We start from the raw sequence: 25,603 nt of genomic DNA on the forward strand, positions 1-25,603 counted from the left end.
AACCAAGACATTCTTAACCTTTGCTGAGTGTGCCGCCTCGGTTATCTCCTTGGTGAACGCAGAGGGTTGTTCACCAAGCTTCAGCAGACGAAGCTGCTAGTCCATGGGTTGGACGTTGTATGCCGCCTGTCCTCCGAAGAGGGCCGGGTGCATGTAAGGTTGGGCATTTTGCCCATATGGCATCGGAGGCACATAGGGGGCCGATCCAATCATCTGAGGGCCTGTATGGACGGACTACCGGACTGGCCGCCTGATGGGCTCTCATGAGCTAACTGGGAATACCTTGCCGAGGTATTCTTAACGCTATATGGGAAGCTCGACGTAGAGGCCGACTCCGACAGCTGCTGGTTCTTCTTCTACTCAATGATGTGTCAGGCATCAGAGAACGATTTTTTGCTGCCATCCGGCTGGACGTGCCGGATGACCTTCCTTGTGCCCGTCTGAGGTAAAAGGACTTTGGACCAGTCAATCGCAGCCGCAACCTTCTCCTTTGGGTGTGGAGTAGGCTGGCTGTCCCTGACTGGCTTTCTCCTCTGAGTCTATGGAGTCTTATTGGCCAACTGAGCCTTGCTAGAGCCAACCGTCCTTTTGTTGATGAGGTCCTTAATCTCCCCCTTGAAACTTGTCATGAACTTCATGAGTTCATCCCTAGTGATGGGAGCTGTCCCTCTTGCTGACTGGGTTTCCCTAGCCGGTGGTCTGGTAGATTTACATGGACCGGCTTCATTGTTGCCCCGCTCTAGGTTGTCCCTGGGACGGATGTGTCTGGTTCAGAGTGACCCATCAGGGGCCACATATGTTTCGACTTCGATGTCGTTATCGGTATCATGGTCACAGTAGACCCCTGCCTTAACCCGAGGCTGGTTCTCATTAGGAGGCGGTACAGACTCTTGAACCATCTTAAAGGTACTCTCCCCACAGACGGCGCCAAATGTTTTGGGGTTTTTTGTGTCCTGTGGGAGAGTTACATCACCAAGACTGGTTCGGGGCCGCCTGTACCTGCAAGAACACAGAAGCTACTGATGGTCGGTGTTTCGCCTCTAACCGTCAAGTAAGTAAACATTCAGAGTGAAAATATGTGGAAAGTTAATATTTTCTTGGATTCCGAGATTAGGTATTTTCTTTGTTTTTGAGAATAATAATAAATGTTGTATTGATTGTAAGGTCGTCCTAATAATTGGGGGATCTCCCTATTTATAAGGTCCTAGAAAGTTCTGCCCTTGTCCTAGGGTTTGAAAACCTAGGAACTTGGGTTGCGTCGTTTTGCGGCTGTCTCGGGAAATGGGCCTTGATGGCCGCCATTTCCAGGAAGGACATCTTCCTGTCACGTGTCATGCCGTGGTTGGTCCATTTGGAGGCCTTCCTAGGGTGACATGTGTAAACCAAAACCTATCCAACCACCATTCACCTTAACGTACTCCCATTCTCTCTCCTCCATGGCTTTCGCTGCCAAATCCCACCCCACCACATCACCTCTTTTTTCACCTCAACACCCACTCACACCCGCATAATCAGGTGGGGGAGTAGTGGGTGGCTAGTTGAGTTCAAGTTCAAGGAGTAGTGGTGAGCGGCTAGTTCGATTTAGGTAGTGGAGTGGTGCGTGGTTGGGGTTTGGTTCATGACCTTCAGGTTGGGGATTGATGGGTGGTTGGGGTTAGGTTCGGGTGTGGGTAGTGGGTGGTTAAGGTTCAAGTGGGCCCTACAATACAATTTTTTTTTAATAATTACCGTTAAATAATGGTAGTGGACTCAAACAAATTTTCAAATAATGATAGTTGTTTTTAAAAAGTGTAAAATAAAGGACAGTGGTTGACAAATTTTCCTTATTCTTATTCGAGCTTAGTGTCTCCTTCTATTTTGGCTCTATGACTTAATAGTGGGCCTAAAGATTTTGAGTCACTTGTGAATTAAACTTATAACCTTTGAATCAACAAATATAAAAATGGGTCTAATAGCAAAAGGATCAAATTCATGAGAGTGAGGGATAGGTGGTTACTCATTAGAGCTTCCCTCTCAATTATAGGAGATTTTAGAATCGATTCTTATCACCCACCTTAATGACTCTCTAAACACCAAAAAGAACAATAAACGAATTAATGTGTAGAACTTCACTCTCATGTTCCTTTCTCACCTTTACAATCAACATAAACATCACAAACACAACCAAACAATTAACCAAACTAAATATAATTAACTATAGCATAGATTAAGGTGCACAATCTTGCAGAGCAATCCAATTATATATCCAATTTGAAGAGTTACACTAACAGAAACAATTGATTCTTAAATGATCCATGATTCGTGAAATCACTCCTTTGAATAAATATAACTTAACCAATACTAACAGAAACAATTGGTTCTTGATTGAACCATGGTGTTACAATTATCTGAAAACTACAACAAAGAAGTAACATATACTCCATATTATCTATCAGAAACAAAAAAATGGGTAAAAATTCAAATAATAAAGCATTGTAGTGTCCATTATCCTCTCTGAAAGCTTCTACATCAACTACGATCAAGACGATACCTTGATAGCTTTGAATGGTGGGTGAAGCAAACCTAAATCGTCCTTAACTTCAAGCGGATTACTCGTTTCGTTTCGAGTTTTAACTACCTTTCTACTAGCCAAAGACTTGTGAGAATACCCATACATTTGCAAAACCTGATTATCTCCGAAATTATAAGCTCTATCCATTTGTTTCAAGCACCTCTCAACAGGGTAATCCCCGAATTTACCACAAGGTTTACACCCCACAAAATGAGTAACTAAAGGCCATCTATGATCACCAAAACCCGGGTGATATTTCTCAATGTACTCCTCATAATTATCCACTAATATCCCCCAATAACCATGAAGGTAATAATGATTCTCTAGATATACCTTGTCACCCCATTTCTCCTTTTGAGTAGCTAATATATAAACCATGGCAGATTGATCATCGGCCTCGAAAACGGGCCGACCTTTTAAAGCACTCGTCAAAACCTTCCCTGCTTCCTCCCTAATCTTACCCTTTGGACCCATTGGTGCCCAAGTATCAAGCAAATCCAATGACCATTGATTGTTTCGCAATAGAAAGCTTCCAGTGTTCAAGCCAATCCAATTCTTTTCGTCGTAAACCATTTCATTCCAACCGTGCATAACCAAATTGTAATCCTTGTACCGCTCCCATGGAAGCTCAAACACCATATCAGTGAACATAGCGTCACTATCCATCCACCATAAAAACTCGATTTCTGGGTGCGACAACAACAGCTTCCGAATCAATGGTAGCTTCGCCCAAAACCCAGCCATCTCAGCATCCAAAAGTGCCAAATTATAGAATATCTCAATCCCATGAATCCTACAATAATCAATCTTATTCTTAATCGATTTCAACAAGTAATGATCACCAACAGGATTCTCACACGGTTTCGGGGACGAACCAGTAACCAACAACACCCGAGGCTTATTGGGTTGAACATAGTTCGGAAAGTCCGGGTTATTCTTCAACCAATTTCCTCTCTGTTCATCCCAATCAGAAATCTTGGGCCCCAAAGTATAAGCCTGGTTAGGATTTTTCTTCTCAGGAGGCTCATCATCAACCATTATCTTCTTAATATCGAATGACTCGTAACTATTCGAATTCGTGTCGGCGGCATCCTTGACATCCTCCAATATACGGCGGCTGTGGGTGTGATGGCCAGCAGCCGAAAGCGAAGATTGAAGGAGATGGAAATCAGTCTCGGGTGTTCCAAAATCACCCGCGCCAAGCATTGACCGAATCAAAATCAAGGTTAGGAATAGACAGAGGATTGTTACCTTCATTTTCTGGAATGCTCTCTGGATCTGGGCAACACGCCGTTGCCCAATACACCAGCTGAGCATTTTCTAACTAAGGGTTTAATTAATCTGTTCAAAAAATTTTGAGCTTATTTTTAGATTGTTAGGAAGAAAATTGGGTTTGATTGTAAGAAATTGGATTGATTTTGGGTATTATTATTAGATTGGATCTGAGAAAAAAATAAAAATAAAAATTTGTCGGTAAGAAGAACGGAGAAGTGAAAGAGTGAGGAAGGGAAGAACAGTGGGGGGGGGGGGGGGGTTTCAATTTTATTGCAAAGATTTTCTTTGATTTTATTTATTTATTTATTTATTTATTTATTTTATTTTATTATTTTTTTTTTTTTTTGGGAGAAGAAGGAAGATGTTTTGGTAGAGGTAATCACGTTGTAAATTGACAAGATGGGATATGTGAACGTGTTTAGCTGTCTGTAGGTTGCATCGCAGCATCATGTGAGATGTGCTTTCCCATTAATTATGGGTCAAATTTTACGTACTCACATAATTAGCTTTCAATTTAATATACTTATTATAATTAGCTTTCAATTATTTTTAAGGAGAAATGTGTCTTTCTGGTCATTGCATTCCACGTTTTTAAATGGAAACTAGCTTCCATAACATTTTTATAAGGTCAATGATAACCTCATATGATTCCTCTGTCTTTAAAATAATTGACATAGGTCCTGTTCTTTTTAGCTTTTAGGCAGAGCAAATTATGACAAGGTAGAGTAAATTTCAGCAGAGCATAGTAGAGCAAGTTTCAGCATCATTATTATTATTATTATTATTATTATTATTATATCTCAAAAATAGACAAAGTCATACAACCTATAAAAAGTTAGTGGGTAGCCGAGTTACAATCTGAGCCCCCACTCCTCTAGCTATAGCAAATCCAATCCTAGTAAATATATAAGCAGCAGCACGCGCCCCAATGTCTTGCGTCGTCGAAAATTTCTGAACTTGTTTCAGCAGAGCATAGTAGAGCAAGTTTCAGCATTATTATTATTATTATTATTATTGTTATTATTATAATATCTCAAAAACAGACAAAGTCATACCACCTATAAAAAGTTAGTGGGTAGCCGAGATACAATCTGGGCCCCCACTCCTCTAGCTATAGCAGATCCAATTCTAGTAAATTTATGAGCAGCACCACGCGCCCCAATATCTTGCGTCGTCAAGAATTTCTAAACCCGTTTCAGCCATGCAACAGCCTCCTTCTCTAATTCCCCAAGTAAAGAAAAGGAGAAAGGAATGAAACCATATCCAATCGCCTGACAACGAGTTTCATACTTAACCCACTTCCGATGAGCCACATCAGCCACAACCCGCCCAAGAATAAAGTCAGATAGCCCTAACTATGTCAAAAGAGAAGACCATGTCAAATCAACACAGACATCGCGACCATGATCCCAAGAATAAAGTAACACATCTGCAGGTCTGAGGGCCTCGTCGTTCCCACCAATGTCAACCTCCTATCTCGCTGAAATCCCAGAACGATAGCAAACATCAACAAGGATATCCCGAACACAAACATTATGCCGATGTTTAATACCTACCATACCAACACACGACACCGCGTGATCACCGAAAATTTCCCCAGTAAAAACACTTGAAAAAGCAGAGCACGACGTCGAGACAGAGAATAATGGAACACCCAACTGGTAGGACAACACACATCGATAAGTCTTCGCGTTCATCGTCCGACCCAAACCTGAAATAAGGACGGCCCGAAGCCAAGCAAACGTGTGATCTCCCTGTTGAGATTTCCATAATGCTGATAGTCGAGGAGATAATGAAAAGGTGGATTCTACAGAAGCGGTAACCTTCGTGAAATATATATCTGCCAATTTCTTCATGAGTTCCGGGATAGCAACCTCACTAGGATTACTCAAAAAATCAGACTCCACCGTGCCATTAAAAAGACTCAAAGCATCTTCAAAAGCTTGACCAAGACCAACAATGTCAGCATGCCGTAGAAGCTTCGTATGCAACCCAACAGACTGTAACTGAGAAGCAAGAAAAGCATAATGCCAACATCATCTGCGGAATAAACACCTAGGCCTCCAAATGCAAATGGTAAGGTGGCAAGCCGCCACTGCTAATCGCCAAACCCAGGCCTTGAAGCAGTAACAATACGCTCCAAGAAAGATCGAAGAGCCCCGTCAAATGTGCGCTGAGCCACCTCAAAAGTACTCAGGGGACAAGTACGCAATGCAAAGTAAAGTTTAGAAACTTCGGTACATGCCCTGAGTAACAACAGCTCACAATGAGGATCATCTTGTTGGGTTTCGATGAGTCCGACTCACCGCGGAAGAAAACCCGAGCCAAGAGCACACTCACAATAATTATAACCATAAAGCATAATTAACTTAAACAACAAGATTAAGAGAGAGATTAATACCTTTAGCGCGTGCTTCTCTCACTAAAAGAGCTCTTACTTCGAAAGCTCTAAGCCCCGCTCACACGAGGACCTCAATCGAAGTCCACCCGCAACCTGAGCACCAAAAAAGGTGCAATGCTTAGGAGTTAGCTAAGCTCGACCTAAACACGAGTAATTATATGTGTTCTAAGGTTTTCTCAATGGAGATGCCTTTTTCAACACCTTACTCAAGTGATTTTCCCAATACCCCAACTTGGGTATTTATAGGGAAAAACAAGAGTGAGATTTGATCTTCCATCAATGTGGGAGAATTGATTTTTCCATTTTATTTTTAAATCAAAAATAAAATTAATTATCAAGCTACTAATAAATCAACAAGTGGCATATTCATGAGAGAGGTTAGGTGAGGACCATTTGGAAAGGGGGGGGGGGGACCAAACTTGCTCCCCACTCCTCTCCCATAGCCGGCTACCTCAAGCTTCAAGTAACGAATCCTCGCGCGCAACGTGGCACCCACACTTAGGCACCAAGGCACCCCAAGTGTGGGCTACTTGCTGCTGCCACACACTCGGCCCAGCAGGCCACGCACATATGTGTGGGTTGCTTGGCCATGGCCTGCTGCTAGCAAGCCACACACATATGTGCGGGCTGCTGGCCTTGGCCTGCTAGCATGCCTCGCACATTTGTGCAGGCTGTTGGCCAGACCTGCTGCTAGCAAGCCACGCACATTTGTGCGAGCTGCTGGCCAAGGCCTGCTAGCAAGCCACACACATATGTGCGGGCTGCTGGCCAGCCTAGCTAGCCAAGGTGCGCTAGCACACACCAGCCAGCCTAGGCTCGGCTTGGTGCGCTTGCTAGCCACCTTGCTAGGCCATATGCCCCTAGCACTCGGTTTGCTCGGGGCATTCCGATGCTAGGGGTATTTTGGTAATTTTATTGATTAATTAGTAATTTTCTCGTCTCGTCTTTTATTATTTTCGACTCGACTTCCGACGCTCCAAGCTCGAATTTCCGACGTCTAAAAGTTAATTACTCGGGCGACTCATTAGTTCCTTCCGAATTAATTCGTCATGTTGGTTCGTTAGTTGCTTGGGTGTGACCCAAAGGGTTCAAGCAAGATTAAGATGTAATACTAATTATACGTTAATATTACTAATCGGAAGCGGCCTCCACCTTGGCATTCCGATCACTTGACCTCTTTGAATAATTAGCTTTCTAATAATTCCGAACCCTTTATCGAAATAATACACTTGTTCAAAGGACACCATTCCTTTTAATCTCCCACTTGTCCTTTTGGACAAGTGCGCTTTTAGTGTATAGCCTTTTTCCTATGTCACTTAATGTCTCTTCATGAACTATAAGGTAAGATTTATTCGTCATCCTTATTATGTCCAGAAGTGTTTCTCGATCCCGAGTCTTACTGTAAATAAACAGATGATTTCTAAAATCCATCCGAGCACAGCCACACATTTTACAGTCTCGCTCTTCGAGAGGCCTTGTAAACAACAAAGACATCTTTCCTATTTTAGTAGGGGGACATTCCCAGTCTTGTAATGTAGCTTCTCTTAAAGAGAGGACCTAGCCGCCCGAGTGTTTCCGTTTTAATCCCCTTTTACGGCAGACGTTTGACAACATCAAAGCGGAGTAGTACTCAAACAAGAGAACTCACAATACTCATGGTCGAGGAAATAGGTTCCGATAGCCATAATGAGAAGTATACTTATGACGATTTTTAATCTCTTAAAGTATTCTCATAGGTCTATCTAGTATGGTTCTAAACCAATACCCGTGCAAATGATTTATGACAATCATGTCCTTGTAGCACAAGAAACAGTGCTATAAATCAAATTACACACTAATCTCAAATGGTCATTAATTGTTCATCGTTTAAATACCATGATTAGGGATAATTTTCGATTATAATATTCAATGTTCACTTAATAGGTGTTTCCTTACCAAGACTGGTCTTGATACCCTATTTTGAATATTCTCATAATCGAATGGACTCATTATTTAATCCTAAACCACAATTAAATAGCAAACGAAGTGATAAAATTGCATGAAATTTAAATTACTCCAAAACTTGAATGGTTTTTCTTAGTGTCTTACATTAAAATGTTCAAAAATTAACTAAAACACTAAACAGGTCCAACATGCCTGATTCCTATAGCCTCAACGTGCTTGTTGTGCTTCACTTGAGGCAAAGGTTTAGTAAGTGGATCGGCTACATTGTCATTCGTTCCAACTTTGCAATTTCTGATTTCACCTTCTGATTTCCATTCTCGAATCATGTGAAACCACCGCTTAACATGTTTGACCTTCTGATGTTCCCTTGACTCTCTGGCCTGAGCAATAGCTCTATTGTTGTCACAATAGAGGGCTATTAGACCCTTGATGGAGGGTACAACATTAAGTTCACCAACGAACTTACGAATCCAAACAACCTCCTTAGTCGCTTCAGCAGCTGCCAAGTATTCGGCTTCAGTTGTAGAATCTGCAGTTGTGCTCTGCTTGGCACTTTTCCAACTAAACGCTCCTCCATTAAGACATAACACATATCCAAATTGCGATTTGAAATCGTCGCTGTATGTCTGGAAGCTTGTGTCGGTATAACCTTCAACAACTAATTCCTCTGAACCACCATACACCAGGAATTTATTCTTGTTCCTTTTCAAGTATTTTAGGATATTCTTGGCCGTAGTCTAATGGGCCTCTCTTGGGTCTATTGGTAACGACTCGTAGCAATGAAGGAATACAATACATCAGGCCTAGTACATATCATGGAATACATGATTTGATTCATCCTTTCCCGCTCATCAGGTGTCTGTGGACACTGCTTCTTGCTTAGGGTTATGCCATGTGATCTGGGTAGGTGACCTCTTTTGGCCTCCTCCATGCCGAATCGAGCCAGTACCTTATCAATATAAGTACTTTGGCTCAATCCAATCATCCTTTTCGATTTATCCCTATAGATCTTGATGCCTAATATGTACTGAGCCTCTCCCAAGTCTTTCATTGAAAAAAAATTTCCGAGCCAGGCCTTTACAGAATCTAACAATGGAATGCTGTTTCCAATGAGCAATATGTCATCGACATATAAGACTAGGAAGGCGATGTCACTCCCACTGACCTTCTTGTAAACACAAGATTCATCAAGATTCTTGATAAAACCAAACTTACTGATGGCTTCATCGAATCACAGATTCCAGCTCCTGCTAGCTTGCTTCAGCCCATAAATGGACTTTTTAAGTTTACAAACCTTCCCAGCATTTTTTTGGTCGATAAAAACTTCAGGTTGTGTCATGTACACAGTTTCTTCCAAAATACCATTGAGGAAGGTGGTTTTGACGTCCATCTGCCATATTTCATAATTGTAATATGCAGCAATCGCTAGGAGGATCCGAACGGATTTAAGCATTGCAACTGGAGAAAAGGTTTCGTCGTAATCAATACCATGAACTTGTCTGTAACCTTTTGCTACCAATCTAGCTTTGTAAATGAATACATTTTCATCTTTGTCGGTTTTCAACTTGAAAATCCACTTACATCCGATGGGTGGGTAACCCTCGGGTAAGTCAACCAAGTCCCATACTTGATTTTCAAACATGGAATCCATTTCAGATTTCATGGCCTCTTACCATTTAGTAGAGTCGGTGCTTGCCATCGCTTGCTTGTAGGTTGCCGGTTCATCTCCATCCATAATCAGGATGTCATGATTCTCGGTTAATACTGTACCAAGATATCTATCAGGTTGAGATCTTGGCCTCTAAGACCTGCGTAGGGTAACGGACTGAGCATTTGCATTATCGGTTTGACTTTGCACATTTTGACCATTTTGACCAGCGTCAACAGATGCTGTTTGAGCACTTTGACTATCAATCTCATTTTGTTGCTCATCCTCTCGAACTTCATCGAGTTCGATTTTCCTCCTACTTATCATTTTGGAAAGGTGCTCCCTCCAAAAAGACACCATCGCGAGCAACAAACACTTTGTTCTCATATTTATTGTAGAAGTAATACCCTTTGGTTTCTTTTGGGTAGCCCACAAAGTAAACCTTGTCAGTTTTGAGATGAAGTTTGTCAAAAATCAATTTCTTGAAGACGTAGGAAAATGTAGGTCGTTATCTAATCTTCCCTAGAGCCAAAGAAATTTATAAACACTTAACAAACCTAAATACGAGTATAGAGGCAAGTCAAGGGTCGAACCCAAAGGAACGGTAATGTTCAAGCGCTCTCAATTATGCGCCTAAGCTAGGTCGAAGCCAAAGATAAGAGAGAATACTAACAAACAAACAACCAAACAAATAAAACACTAGGGAATGGGAATCAATAAGTAATCATGACAATTGTAGAAACTCGGTAACAACATGCAAATTAAAGGTTGCGAAGACTAATGGTAAGAGCAATCAAAAGAGCTCAACAAGCTATCTCCTAGAGGTCTAACTAGCGCCACTACGAGAGACTCTAACTAGGAACGTCACTAACCGAACTCAATCGACAATTGTGAGCTACAAATCAATGGTCTGTATTAATGTAGACTCACAATGCAATCCAGCATAATTCTCAAGGCCTAATCAAATTACACACATGCACAATTTCCATTAATCACTTTAATCTCAACAATTAATCGACACAATTCCCAAATTAAGCACAATCAATCAATCATACAAGTTTCACCCAATCCCTAGCCAAACAACTACTCTAACATCATCATCTAATCAATTAACAACTAAGGAAATAAAGAATCAACAATATATGAAGAACAACAACACTAAACTAGCATCAAACATCAAAATCATTCCAAACAAACTTGAATATTAAGCAAAGCAATAAAATGAGATAGAGTTAGAAATACTCATTGATAATAGAGAAGATCTTCAACACAATTGTCACCATTGAATCTTCAATCTCTCAATCACCATCGAAATTCCTCACTTTCTCTCTCTAAATCTGCTCCTAAACTAACCCTAAAACTAGAGAAAGAAGCTCTCAACTAAGCTAAAATTATGATCAAATATTATCTCTCCTTCTCTCTTCTTCGGGTTACAAGTAGATATTTATAGGAGGCGCAAAACGATACTGAGCAAAAATAGGGACCTAGACCGGCGCGCCCGCGCTCCTCTGGGTTCCTTCGGTTCTTTTCGAGGCTTCGTGCGTTTGCTAATGGCTTCGAATGAGCACACTGAATTATGATGATGGACACTAAGGAGGCAGATCCAAAAGCACTTGACAGTGGGTTCAACACCACTCCTTCATGAGAGCGCGACTTGAGAGCGCAAGAGCTAGAACTTGGAGAATCCGCTTCCCTGCATCTTGAGCTTTCCTATTTCCATGAGCTTGCTCTAAAAGCATCTTCCACCTATGTAAACCACCAATATCAAGAATCGGACCTTGTACAATACCTATAACCATTGTTGTCAAAATCGCGATCCGGATTGTAGGATCGTACGATCCTACGATCCCATTTTAGCCAAATTTCGGATCGGATGCAAAATCGCAGAGCAAGTAGGATCGCTGTAGGATCAGTCAGGATCGCACAAGATCGGTCAGGATCGTACAAGATCGGACGATCTTGTTTTTCACTTAAATTATTATTAGGTTGTACAGAATCGGTTAAGATCGGACATAATCGTGCAGGATCAGTCAGAATCGAGTAGGATCGGTCAGGATCGTACGATCCTACTTTTTACTTAATAAAATGAGCCTAAAGCAATTAAACTTTTCTCTAAGCTAAGAAAATTACTATCTAACTACTAAAACTATAAATTTTACCATTTTTATGGCTTAAAAAATGTTATCTAATTATGTAGCAACCTTTTTATTACTCTTTTTATCAATTTTGTAGGATCTTACGATTCTACGATCCAATTTTACCGATTCGATCCTACTCCTCTCATCGATCCAAAGTAGGATCCCGATCCTGACAACCTTGCCTACAACCATGAAAAAAGAGCAAATAAAGGAGAAAAGACTATAAAAACCATAAAAATGCACAAAACCACAAAATAAAAGAGAAAAGGTGAAACAAAGAGCAAGTGCATAAAACTAAGCATTTATTAAGAAGGAAAGCTATGAAAAGAAGGTAAAAATGACCTATATACTCATCAAATGGGTGCCATTTATGACACCCATCACTTGACATTTGCTTCGCATCCCCATATCTTTAGAAAAGACAACCTAGGAGGTTTCTTCTTCCATAACTCGTATGGAGTCTTTTCTACAGCTTTTGATGGAGCACGGTTCAGTGTTAGTGCCGCAGTTAGAAGTGCGTGTCCCCAGAAAGAGAAAGGAAGATCACTAAGACCCATTGTAGATCGTACCATGTCTAACAATGTTCGATTTCTCCTTTCGGATACTCCGTTCCATTGTGGAGTACCTGGAGGTGTCAATTCTGAAAGTATACCCTTTTCTTTCAAATGGTCATCGAATTCTTGGCTCAAGTATTCACCACCTCGATCCGATCGAAGGGCTTTGATTTTCTTGCCAAGCTGATTTTCAACTTCACATTGAAATTCTTTGAATTTTTCAAACGATTCAGATTTGTGCGACATGAGGTAGACATAACCATATCTACTATAGTCGTCTGTAAAGGTGATAAAATATCGATGTCCATTCCTTGTGGCGGAGCTCATTGGTCCACATACATCAGTGTGTATTAGACCCAACAAGTCTCTTGCCCTTTCTCCCAACTTGGAGAATGGATGCTTAATCATCTTGGCTAATAAACATCCTTCGCAATTCTCAAACGATTTTGAAAGAGTCAAGAACACCTTCTTGTAAAAGTTTCTTGATGCGTTTGATGTTAATGTTGCCAAGACGACAATGCCACAAGTACGTTTGATTTGACTCCATGGTCTTAGCCCTTTTGGCGGTATTATTCACATTATAAACTTATTTGTCTAAAGAAAGCATATAAAGACCATTTTCAGAATGTGCAATACCATATAAAACATTATCGAGATAAAACGAACATTCATTGTCCTTTACTTGAAATTCAAAACCCTTGGCGTCCAACCCCGAAATTGAAATGATGTTTTTGGTAATGTTGGGGACATAATAACAGTTTTCAAGTTCCAAAAAAAGCCCAGAGGGCAAAGACAAACTGAGAGTTCCTACGGGTACGGCTGCAATTCTAGCTCCATTGCCGACCCGGAGTTCAACCTCTCCCTTCGCTAGCTTCCTAATGTTCCTTAGTCCCTGAGAATTGGAACAAAGGTGTGAGCCACATCCGGTATCTAACACCCATGATGTTGAGCTGGTGAAGTTTAAGTCTATAACGAATATACCTGATCTAGAAGCAACGGTTCCGTTCATCTTATCTTCCTTGAACTTGAGGCAATCTCTCTTCCAATGTCCTTTCTTCTTACAATAGAAGCATTCGAAATCAGATTTAGAAGACGCTACCTTCTTTTCCTGGTTATCCTTGGTAGCTTTAGACTTAGGCGGAAATGTCTTCTTCTTACCCTTCCCCTTAAAGCCTTTCTTCTTCTTGCCTGAGAATTTGAACGACTTGCCCTTTTTGATCATGAGCATATCTTGCTTCCCCTCATCCTTGAGCATTTGCTCGGCTTGCTGATGCGTAGTAATCTAGGTCATTGAAAACTAAAGCACCACCAATCAACCAATTAAGAAAATCAAACTTATTCGTAGTATAGGACAAGTTCGAGTCGAACCACGAGGAATGAGAGGGAGATTTCTATAGTCTATGGTCAAGCTACTTCGAAGAATGAGAGGTGAAGTGAATTGTAACTAACGTATCAAATAGCTAAACAAATCAAAGAAAATTAATATGCTAAACACTAGGGATATAGGTTCCACATGCAAGCTCAATAATTGTGCTAATCGATGGATGACTCAATTGATTCAAACATTGCAAAGGACAAACAATAGTTGCAATTAATAGAATCCAAAAGCTATCTCCTATAAGCCAAGCTAGGGTTCACTAAGAATGACTAACAAGGAGAATCACAATCAAATTCAACCAATTAAAGCAATTCTCAAATCAAGGGTTCATGTCATTGAAATTTGCTATGCAATCTAGATTAATCTTATAGGTTGATCACTGCTAATCTAATTAATCACATACACAACTAAGTCAACCAATTTAATTGCAAAAATTCAATAAACCAAGAATCATCAACTAACAATAATCATCAATCAAGCATGCTTCCCCTTCTCCTTAGCTACTAATCTACTCACTAATCATGGTGGAATTGAAAAACAAAGCAAATTGAATCATAAAGATCATCATTTCAAGTTTAATCAAAGAGAAAATCAAACTCAAAAAATTCTCAAACTAAAGATCAGCAATCAAATCAAACATTCAAGAATTAAAGAAAATAGCAAGCAAAAGCAAATTCAAAGGAAGAAATTCTCATAAACTTTCATTGATTGAAGATGAAATCCAAGCTCAAAGATGAAATTGAAGTACAAAACAAGTAATCTCAAGTTTCTCTCTCTACTAATTCTGGAAATAAGTCTCAAGTACATATGAAATCGTCCTCCCCTAAAAAAGGAAAAATCAAGGGTTTTTATAATAAATCGAGCAAAGGGAACGGAGCAGGCCCGTGCGCACGCACCACACCCCCGTGCATACGCACAGCAGGGTCTGCGTGCATGCACAGAGGGGCCTGCGCGCACGCACCCCTGCTGTGGTGTTGCGTGTGCTCGGCTTCCCTTGCTCGCTCGTAGATCCTTGCACAAAGCCTTTGCTCCTAGCGCTCTCGTGCATCCCCATCGTCGGTGCTCTCGAGGTGATGTCCGCGAGGAGGGCAGCCTTTGATCTTCAAATATTTGCACATTCCCTACCTAAAATCAATGAGAAAACATCCGTAAGAGAGCGGCAAATAAGAATTCAAAACTTCACTTGCAAGAATTCAAGTAAAAGTGAGAGAGAAAGCAAAAAGAATAGAAATTAAACTAAAATTGCTAAATAAGAACAAAAATTATGAAAAACCCATAAAAGTGAACGAAAAACCAAAATGAGCTATAAAGACGGAAAGTGAGAGAAAACTAGAAAGATTATAAGAAAATAAAGCGAGAAAATATAGAAAAAGGAATAAAAAACTACTCTATTGAGCATCATAAATGATGCTCATCAAATTCCTCCAAGCTAGACTTTTGCTCGTCCTGGAGCAAAACAAAATCAAACCTAAGGAAAGATGATGACATTATTTAAGCAAAGCAAGAAACAAGAAAGCTAGAGAATATGAGAATGTACACTAACTCACTTTCGTAGGAATCACAGTCAATTTAAGAAACAAAAGACAAGCCATTTAAACCCCTAGATCGCTCTAGAGGACGAGTAGTGCTCTCGTAAGGGTTTCCTAAGAGAATAACCCATAACTCTCAAGTAAAATGAGGCAAAGCACAAAAAGAGAAAAGAGAAAGTTAAAACCAAAAGGAAGAAAATGCTCTTACAATGGACTTTTGCAAGTAGACAAAACACAAGTAGATACCAAACTTCCTAAACAAACAATGGTAAGCACATTTCGAGATATCTAAGGTTGATTGAAACATAAGACATGCTAAGCATTGAGAACTATCAAGACACAATTCACTTTCATCTCAAAATATCTTTAGCACATTCTCCTAATTAGCTTCAAATCTACCTTTAGCGAGCATCTCAATGGTTCCTCGAAGGATCCTGAAAAAGAAAGAGATTTGAGGTTACTCGACGTCTCGACGTCTCAACGGTGCCAAATTTTGACAGGCTAAAGTCGTATCACCTAATCAAAAGTATTACCTAAATCCTCTAACTAAAGTAGATAGGGAAGTAGGGTCGAATCCACAGGGAAACTGGTCTTTCTACTCCTAAATAATTAATATAGTCTAAATTATTAAAGTAACCAATTTGTTGTTTTTAATGTGAAACTATTCTACGGAGATTAAGTTTAGGGAGAAAGTCAATAATAAGAAGGCCTAGGGTCATAGGTTCACCAATAATTAATATTCCGGGATAAAACATAACAATCAAAAAATCAACATTGCACAAGTAACATGATTAACAGGCTCTCGCAATTTATTAACCAACATAGATCTAACAGGCTCTCGCAATTTACTAGATCTAAGTTCCTATTGAAAATAGCCTCTAATATCAAATTAACATCTGCTCGATTCATCAATTCAATATTGCTAAACATTCACAATCAAATTACATCTGCTCGATTCATAATCTAATTGCAAAGAATTAAAACAATTCAATAAGAAATTATCATGCAAAGTCATTAATCAATAATAATAAATTATCCGTTCATATTAATTATGGATCCCCATAAACCCTAGAATTAAACTACTCAGACATAATTAAAATTAAACTAAACAAAGCAATTAAAGGAGACATGATTAAAGGAAGAAAATAAATAACTGAGATGAAACCAAAAGTTGTAGAGAGAGAAAATAATACTAAGAGTTTAAGAGAAGAGAGAAAGAGAAAAGTTAGAGAGAGAAAGGAAAACTAAAAAAAAATAAAACTAAAGAAAAACTTAAACTAAAAACTAATTAAAAAAAAAACAAAACTAAAACTAAAGCTACCCCACCTCCTCCGTAAAACTACTACTCCTTAAATAGGAAAAACCCAAAATCCCCAATCCCACTCAAACTAAAAGTACTATTAAATAATCCAAAGCTAAAGACAAAAAAATACATCCTAAAACAAAACTCAATCCTTCACTAAATTAGTATTAGGGACCGACATTGGCGAAGTAACTGGAGTGAGGCCCAAGGATTGAGCCCACTCGTTGAATCATGCGACATACTCATCCAAGGCCTACGTACTACTCCCTTAAAACAAGTTGGGCTTTGCTTGCATCAAACCCAACCGACCAAAAGCAGCAGCGAGAAATATCCACGCTCGATCGAGCCCGGTCAACTGGAGCTGCAAGCTGGGCTTTGTGGCTTCTTTTGTTGCCCATTTCTTCTCTTATTGGTCCGTAATTTATGTGGGAAATATTGGACCTCTTTATATATCGAGCCCTTAATCACCGGATTAAATTCCTTTAACTCGGTTTTGGGCTTCGTATGAACGGCCATAAATACGATCAAACTCCAATGTCTTTGTAGTGGCTCAATAAGCTCGGGAATTGTCATATTCTTCAAATTCCTACAAAATAATACCAACTCTACAAAAACACTAGAAAACATATATTAGTAATAAAAATAGCTCCATAGAGCCCAAATAAGCACAAAAATGAACGTGGAACGGGGAATAAATATATATATATAATAGACTTATCAACGTCTCAACTAATGCATAAGATAGGGAGAAAGATACTTACATCAAAATATTTTTTGAATTTTTCATTTTTCACTTTTTTTAATTTTTACCATGAAGCTCGGTGAGGGTTTTCTCCATGCTGTGCATATTATAGTTCATCTTGAACTAATCATAGCCTTTGTGCAGCGAGTGGAGAATGATGTCAATTGTCATCTCGGTTGAATACCCCGCATCAAGCCTTTCCATGTTCTCAAACAATCCTATCATTTTGAGTAAATGTGGGCTGACTAGCTGTCCTTTCTTGAGGTTGCTCTCAAGGATCTTCCTGTGTGTTTCAAACCTTTCAATCCGGGCCTGCTCTTGGAACATATTCCGCAGCTCAGAAATGATCTCAAAAGCTGTCTCCTTTTCAAAGAAAGTCTTTTGAAGCTCGGGAGACATTGTGGCCAACATGATGCATTTGACATCTCGATTGGCAATTTGCCATCGGTTTAGGGCAGCCTGAGTCACCTCCTCATTGGGAGTCTCGGGCATTTCCTCATCAAGGACATATTCCTTTTGCTCTTGCATGAGAACTATACGCAAGTTCCTTTTCCAATCAAGAAAATTTGGCTCACTCAACTTCTCCTTGTCGAGAATTGAGCGTAACGAGAATTGGTTGTTTGAGTTATTTGAAGACATAATTCTACAATTGAAAGAATTTGAATTAAAAACCATTCATAATACTTAAATAAGATTGAATCATGCATTTTAATCAAACTTATTTAAACGTCTTATTCACACATTCAAATTGTCCCCATTTTAGAGAGAATAAGTCGATTCCAAGATCCAAAGAAACAAAGAGTGGTTAAGCATGCTTTGACTTGTCTTAACACTCAATCTCCTAAGGTAAGAAACACTTTGCAAATGGCTCCAAGCCACTCTTGGTTGGATAAATCGTCGCACTAATGCTCTCTCAACAACTTACCCACTTTGCCACGACATGTTAAGACTCCATCACTCATATCGTTGAGTACAAGCAAAACCAACTTGCATTCCCGGTATGCCTTACGAATCCTAGGGAATAATAGTGATGCCTCGCTTTGGCGTAGCCCATCACTACTCTCAATAGGTCGATAAGTTTTGTTTTGGAATGGCAATTTCACTCAATATTATAGGGACCTAGGGTTTCTATGTTGGTTGATTTAAGTGAACTTAATTAATCATCACAACATTCGAAATCCTAAACATGCATCTAACATGTAATTCATATTCAAATATTCATAACTATATATATATATCGAAAAACATAAATAAAGATGCATTTGGCAACTAGCATAACCCCTTGAGTCTTCAAGTCTCCAAGGGACGGCTTTTGCAACTTCATGGCTTCGTCTTTCAAGAACCTTCGTCTTCAAGACATGACCATAATTATGCAAATACTAGTCTCTACGATTAGGACTAATCTAAATATTAAGGTACAAAAATACTCAACGGTTCGCAGACCATATTTAGATTTACAAAAATACATCACGGATCGCAGTCCGTATTTTCTATCCTAATCGGGCCCCACCAGTTGCCATTTTATAAAACCTATGAGAGAATATACATCCCATTCATCCATTCACTCTTTGTGAATGGCCCATGCATTTTACAACATTAAAACAAGTAATAATGCATAAAACACGCGTAAACTAGTAACTAATTTAGGTCGTTAATCCAATTAACACGCCTAATTAAAACTAGTCAAAGTTGTTTAATTGATTATGTAATTTAGCGCAATTAATAATTGAAGCTCCCTCTAAATTCCGCATCCTTATTAATTAATCCAATTAATTAAGCTGGTAAACCCAAATATTTGCCAAAATTAAATTTTTCTAATGCCGCTCATAACCGAGGCCTAGCCTCAAAATTTAATTCAAATTAATTAAAATAATTAAAATGACAAAATAAGCAAACATGAAGCCAACCGCACTCAAGTGGCTCACGCACTAAGTACGTGCCATATGCAAGCCAAGGTCGTCTAGCAACCCCGGACTATATGGCTTGGTGCATGTGCCTCCACCACCCCACGTAGCACTAGCTAGCCGAGCCTAGTAGCGTTTGCTACGGGTTACCTGGTTCTAGGCACACGCACTAAGGCTACTTGCCCCTTCGCACCAAGCAATGCACACACCCGCTCCAGCTTGCACCAGTCACGTTCAGCCACGCACAGCACAGCAGCACGCACAATGCGCGCGCACAGCACGATGCTGCTGCCACACCATGCTGTTGCTTGTTGCTGGCTGGCGCGCCATGATGCTGATAGCAAGCAGCAGCCACGCATTTGGCCGCACGCAAGCTCAGGGCAGCCTACTTGGCAGCCAAATGCGGGCTGCTATGCAGCCCGGCTAGCCAAGTGAGGTTTATGCCTCGATTTACGTGCCATAAGCCTCGGGTTTCCAACCTGAATTTTGCGTGGCATATAATTAATTCTAAATTAATTTTAGAACTAATTCAATGAGAAAAATTATAAATTAAACAAGTCCAACTTAAATTAAAAAATTCATTAAGGTGCATATAACCAAAATAATTTTCAAGAACCATTCTTAATAAAATTGGTTTAACTTGGTGCAATAAAATAAATAAGGGCTATAACTCACTATTAATTTAATTAATTTAAATTAATCATGAGATTTTGACAAAATAAAAGGAAGTTGGAAATATGAACACAAATGTTCAAATAAAGATTCCAACTTTTACACTTGTGAATCCTTGAAAAAATTATATCTTCCAATATGAAGATAAATGAAATTTCTATCACAAGATTCAAACTTTCTGATTCCAATCAACTTAATACATGATTAAATCAAAACTTTAACCAAAAAATTCATGGAAATTAGTAACTCAAAGTTTCAATCACTTAAAACAATTAAAGATTGAATCTTTAGTACTTAGAAGCATCAAAGAACAAATGTTTCACACTTAATGCAATGAATTTGCAATTATGTGAAAATAAAAAAACAAACTTTCAAGTACCAATTACTACCAAGTAACCATGCTTAAAGAGGTTTAAAATTGCATATAAATTAAGGAAAAAACCAAATACATAATCACCATAAATATGCCATTAAGATTCAAGGTTAGAAAGACTTAAAAATTTTCGTCAAAACTAAAAATCCCTCAAAAAAAGGCATTTTTGGTCGTTTTTTTTTTGGCTAAAAACACAGTTCTAAGAGGGTAAAACCATTTCCATAACACCTTTTTCACCCAAAATTCACTATTTTTGGGCGAAAATCTTGGTTCCGGGCTTAAGACAACTATAATACGAGCTTAAAATTAATAAAACCGAGCTACTAATCTAATTAGCAACATAAAACAAGAAAAATTAATCCATAAAAACACCTTGAAAAATATGATTACAAAAATAAATGAACCTGGCTCTGATACCACTGTTGGGTTTCGATGAGTCTGACTCACCGCGGAAGAAAATCCGAGCAAGGACTACACTCACAATAATTATAACCATAAAGCATAATTAACTTAAACAACAAGGTTAAGAGAGAGATTAATACCTTTGGCGTGAGCTTCGCTCACTAAAAGAGCTCTTACATCGAAAGATCTAAGACCCGCTCACACGAGGACCTCCAACGAAGTCCACCTCCAACCCGAGCACCGAAAATGGTCCAATGCTTAGGAGTTAGCTAAGCCCGACCTAAACCCGCGTAATTATATGTGTTCAAAGGTTTTCTCAATGGAGATGCCTTCTTCAACACCTTACTCAAGTAATATTCCCAATAGCCAATCTTGGGTATTTAAAGGGAAAAACAAGAGTGAGATTTGAAGGAATGGTGTCCTTCGTACAAGTGTATTATTCCGATAGAGAGTTCGGAATTATTAGAAAGCTAATTATTTAGTGAAGTAAAGTGATCGGATGCCTGGGTGGAGGTCGCTTCCGATCAATAATATTAACAAGTAATTAATATTACAGCTTAATCTTGATTGAACCCTTCGGGTCACACCTAAGCAACTAGCGAACCAAAGCAACGAATTAATTCAGAAGGAATTAATGAGTCGCCCGAGTAATTAATATATAGACGTTGGAAATTCGAGCTTGGGGCCTCCAAACCTGGTGTCGGAAGTCGAGTGGAAAATAAAAAAAGACGAGCCGAGAAAATTACTAATAAATCAACATAATGACCAAAATACCCCAAGCATCGGAATGCGCAGAGCAAATCGAGTGCTAGGGGCATATGGCCTAGCATGGTGGCTAGCATGCGCACCAAGCTGAGCTTAGACTGGCTGGTGCGTGCTAGCGCACCTATGCTAGCAAGGCTGGCCGCAGCCATGTGCCTGCATGGGCTAGCAGCCATGCCGTAGCAGCCAGTCGCAAGGGCCAGCACGCATGGCGCGCCAGCCCGCAGCAGCATGGCTGGGCCATTTGTGCTTGGTAGCAGTAGCCCACGGCTGCAGCAGCCCGCACGCAAGTACTAGGCCTGCTGGTTGAAGGTAACAACATCCATGACAACCCACTTGGGGTGCCTTGGTGCCCTAGTGGGGCTGCCATGTGGCGCAAGCTAGTAAGGGGTTGGGGTGTTGTGTTGGCCGATTTTTAGAGAGGGAGTGGGGATCAAGTTTAGTCCCCCCCTCCAAATGGTCCGCACCTAACCCCTCATGTAAGCTTGACACTTGTTGATTTATTAGTAGCTTGCTTATTTATTTTATTTTAGATTTAAAATAAATTGAATAAAATCAAAATCTCCGACATGGAAAGATGATGGGAATTTTGAGAGCCTTTGCCTATGAATACCAATCTTGGCTCGGGTTTTTTTTTGCGGTGGGTCGGACTCATCAAAACCCAACAGCGGTATCGGAGCCTTGCTTATTTATTTTTATAATCATATTTTTCAAGGTGTTTTTATGGCTTAATTTTTCTGGTTTTAAGTTGCTAATTAGTTTAGTAGCTCGGTTTCATTAATTTTAAGCCCGTATTATATCTAATTTCAGCCCCGAACCCAGATTTTCGCTTAAAAATAGTGAATTTTGCGTGGAAAAGGCATTTTGGAAATGGTTTTACCTATCTAGGAATGTGTTTTTAGCCAAAAAACGACCAGAAATGCACTTTTCAAACGATTTTTCGTTTTGACGAAAAATTTGAAGTCTTTCTAACCTTGAAAATTCATTGCATATTTATGGTGGTTATGTATTAGGTTCATTCCTTAATTTATATGCAATCTTAAACCTCTTTAAGCATGGTTACTTGGTAGTAATTGGTGCTTAAAAGTTTGGTTTTATTTTTCACATAATTGCAAATTAATTGCATTAAGTGTGAAAAGTTTGTTTTTTGTTGCTTCCAAATACTAAAGATTCAATCTTTAATTGTTTTAAGGGATTGAAACTTAGAGTTACTAAATTCCATGAATTTTTTGTTGAACTTTTGATTTAATCATGTATTAAGTTGATTGGAATCGTAAAGTTTGAAACTTGTGATAGAAATTTTATTTATCTTCATATTGGAAGATATAATTTTTCAAGGATTCACAAGTATTAAAGTTGGAATTTTTATTGAACTTGTGTTCATGTTTCCAGCTCCCTTTTAATTTGTCAAAATCTCATGATTAATTTAAATTAATTAAATTAATAGTGAGTGATTGCCCTTATTATTTTATTGCACCAAGTTAAACCAATTTTATTAAAGAATTGTTCTTGGAAATAATTTTGGTTGTGTGCACTTTTTATGAATTTTTAATTAAAGTTGGACTTATTTAATTTTTCATTTTTGCTCACTAAATTGGTTCTAAGAAATTAATTTAGAATTAATTAATTAGTCACGCAAAAACTCGGTTTTATATCTTGAGAGTGTGGCACGCAAACTAAGCAACACCCCTCGGCTAGCCGGGCTGCTGTGCAGCCCGCATGTGGCTGCCAAGATGAGATTGCCTGGTGCGTGCCACATACAAAGGCAACGTGGTTTTATGCCTAGCCACAGCAGCCGCACAACAGCACAAGCCAAGCAGCAGCACGTTGCGGCTGTGCGTGCGTGCGTGCGAGCGGTTGTGTTGAGTGGGTCGTGGGCACATGTGCAAGCTTGGTGCTTGGTGAAAAGGGGCAAGCAGCCATGGGGCGTGTGCCTAGCACCAGGTAACCCGTAGCAAACGCTACTAGGATTGGCCTAACTAGTGCTACGTGGGGTGGTGGAGGCACATGCACCATGCCGCATAGTCCGGGGTTGCTAGACGACCTTGGCTTGCATATGGCACGCAAGTAGTGCGTGAGCCAATTGAGTGCGGTTGGCTTCGAGTTTGCTTATTTTGCAGTTTAATTATTTTAATAAATGTTGGAGGCTAGGCCTTGGTTTTTTAGCGGCATTTGCAAAATTTAATTTTGGCAAATATTTGGGTTTATCGGCTTAATTAATTAGATTAATTAAGATGGATGCGGAATTTAGTGGGAGCTTCAATAATTAATTGCGTTAAATTACATAATCAATTAAACAACTTTTAGTAGTTTTAATTAGACATGTTAATTGGATTAACGACCTAATTTAGTTACTAGTTTACGCGCGTTTTATGCATTGTTACTTGTTCTATCGTTGTAAAATGTATGAGCCATCACAAATAGTTAATGGATGAATGGAATGTATATTCTCTCATAGGTTTTATAAAATGGCAATTAGTGGGGCCTGATTAGGATAGAAAATACGGACTGCGATCCGTGATGTATTTTTGTAAATCTAAATACGGTCTGCGAACCATTGAGTATTTTTGTACCTTAACATTTAGATTAGTCCTAATTGTAGACACTAGTATTTGCATTATTTTGGTCATGTGTTGAAGACGGAGGTTCTTGGAAGACGAAGCCATGAAGTTGCAAAAGCCGTCTCTTGAAGACTTGAAGATTCATGGGGTCATGCTAGTTACCAAATGCATCTTTATTTATGTTTTCGATATATATTTATGAGTATTTATATATGAATTATATGATGCATGTTTAGGATTTCGAATGTTGTGATGATTAATTAAGTTCACTTAAATCAACCAACATAGAAACCCTAGGTCCCTATAATATTGAGTGAAATTGCCATTCCAAAACAACACTTATCGACTTATTGAGAGTAGTGATGGGCTACACCAAAGCGAGGCATCACTATTATTCTCTAGGATTTGTAAGGCATACCGGGAATGCAAGTTGGTTTTGCTTGTAGTCAACGATATGAGTGATGGAGTCTTAACATGTCGTGGCAAAGTGGGTAAGTTGTTGAGAGAGCATTAGTGCAACGATTTATCCAACCAAGAGTGGCTTGGAGCCATTTGCAAAACGTTTCTTACCTTAGGAGATTGAGTGTTAAGACAAGTCAAAGCATGCTTAACCACTCTTTGTTTCTTTAGATCTTGGAATCGACTTATTCTCACCAAAATGGGGACAATTATAATGTATGAATAAGATGTTTAAATAAGTTTGATTAAAATGCATGATTTCAATCTTATTTAAGTATTATGAATGGTTTTTCATTTCAAATTCTTTCAATTGTAGAATCATGTCTTCAAATAACTCAAACAACCAATTCACGTTGCGCTCATTTCTCGACAAGGTTGCGCTCAATTCTCGACAAGGTGAAGTTTAGTGGGCCAAATTTTCTTGATTGGCAAAGGAACTTGTGTATAGTTCTCATGCAAGAGCAAAAGGAATATGTCCTTGATGAGGAAATGCCTGACACTCCCAATGAGGAGGTGACTCAAGCTGCCCTAAACCGATGGCAAAGTGCCAATCGAGATGTCAAATGCATCATGTTGGCCACAATGTCTCCCGAGCTTCAAAAGACTTTCTTTCAAAAGGAGATAGCTTTTGAGATCATTTGTGAGCTGCAGAACATGTTCCAAGAGCAGGCCCGAATTAAAAGGTTTGAAACCCATAGGCAGATCCTTGAGAGTAACCTCAAGAAAGGACAGCCAGCCAGCCCACATGTACTCAAAATGATAGGATTGTTTGAGAACATGGAAAGGCTTGATGTAGGGTATTCAATCGAGATGGCAATTGACATCATTCTCCACTCGCTGCACAAAGGTTATGATCAGTTCAAGATGAACTATAACATGCACAACGTGGAGAAAACCCTCATCGAGCTTCATGGTATGTTGAAACAAGTCGAGAAAACGCTCAAGGATGAGGGGAAGCATGACATGCTCATGATTAAAAGGGCAAGCCGTTAAAATTCTCAGGCAAG

General features: G+C 39.4%; 1 protein-coding gene across 1 annotated transcript; it reads right to left on the reverse strand.

Moving 5' to 3' along the window:
* Positions 1–2,295: 2,295 nt before the first annotated feature.
* LOC145582154 (xyloglucan 6-xylosyltransferase 2-like) lies at positions 2,296–4,083 on the reverse strand. Its single transcript, XM_081639169.1, has one exon. The coding sequence runs from the start codon at positions 3,866–3,868 to the stop codon at positions 2,519–2,521; it is 1,350 nt and encodes a 449-aa protein (XP_081495295.1). The 5' UTR covers positions 3,869–4,083; the 3' UTR covers positions 2,296–2,518.
* Positions 4,084–25,603: the final 21,520 nt, after the last annotated feature.

Source organism: Chenopodium album, chromosome 15 (genome assembly GCF_948465745.1).
Source record: "Chenopodium album chromosome 15, dcCheAlbu1.1, whole genome shotgun sequence".
Classification (NCBI taxonomy): Eukaryota; Viridiplantae; Streptophyta; class Magnoliopsida; order Caryophyllales; family Amaranthaceae; genus Chenopodium; species Chenopodium album.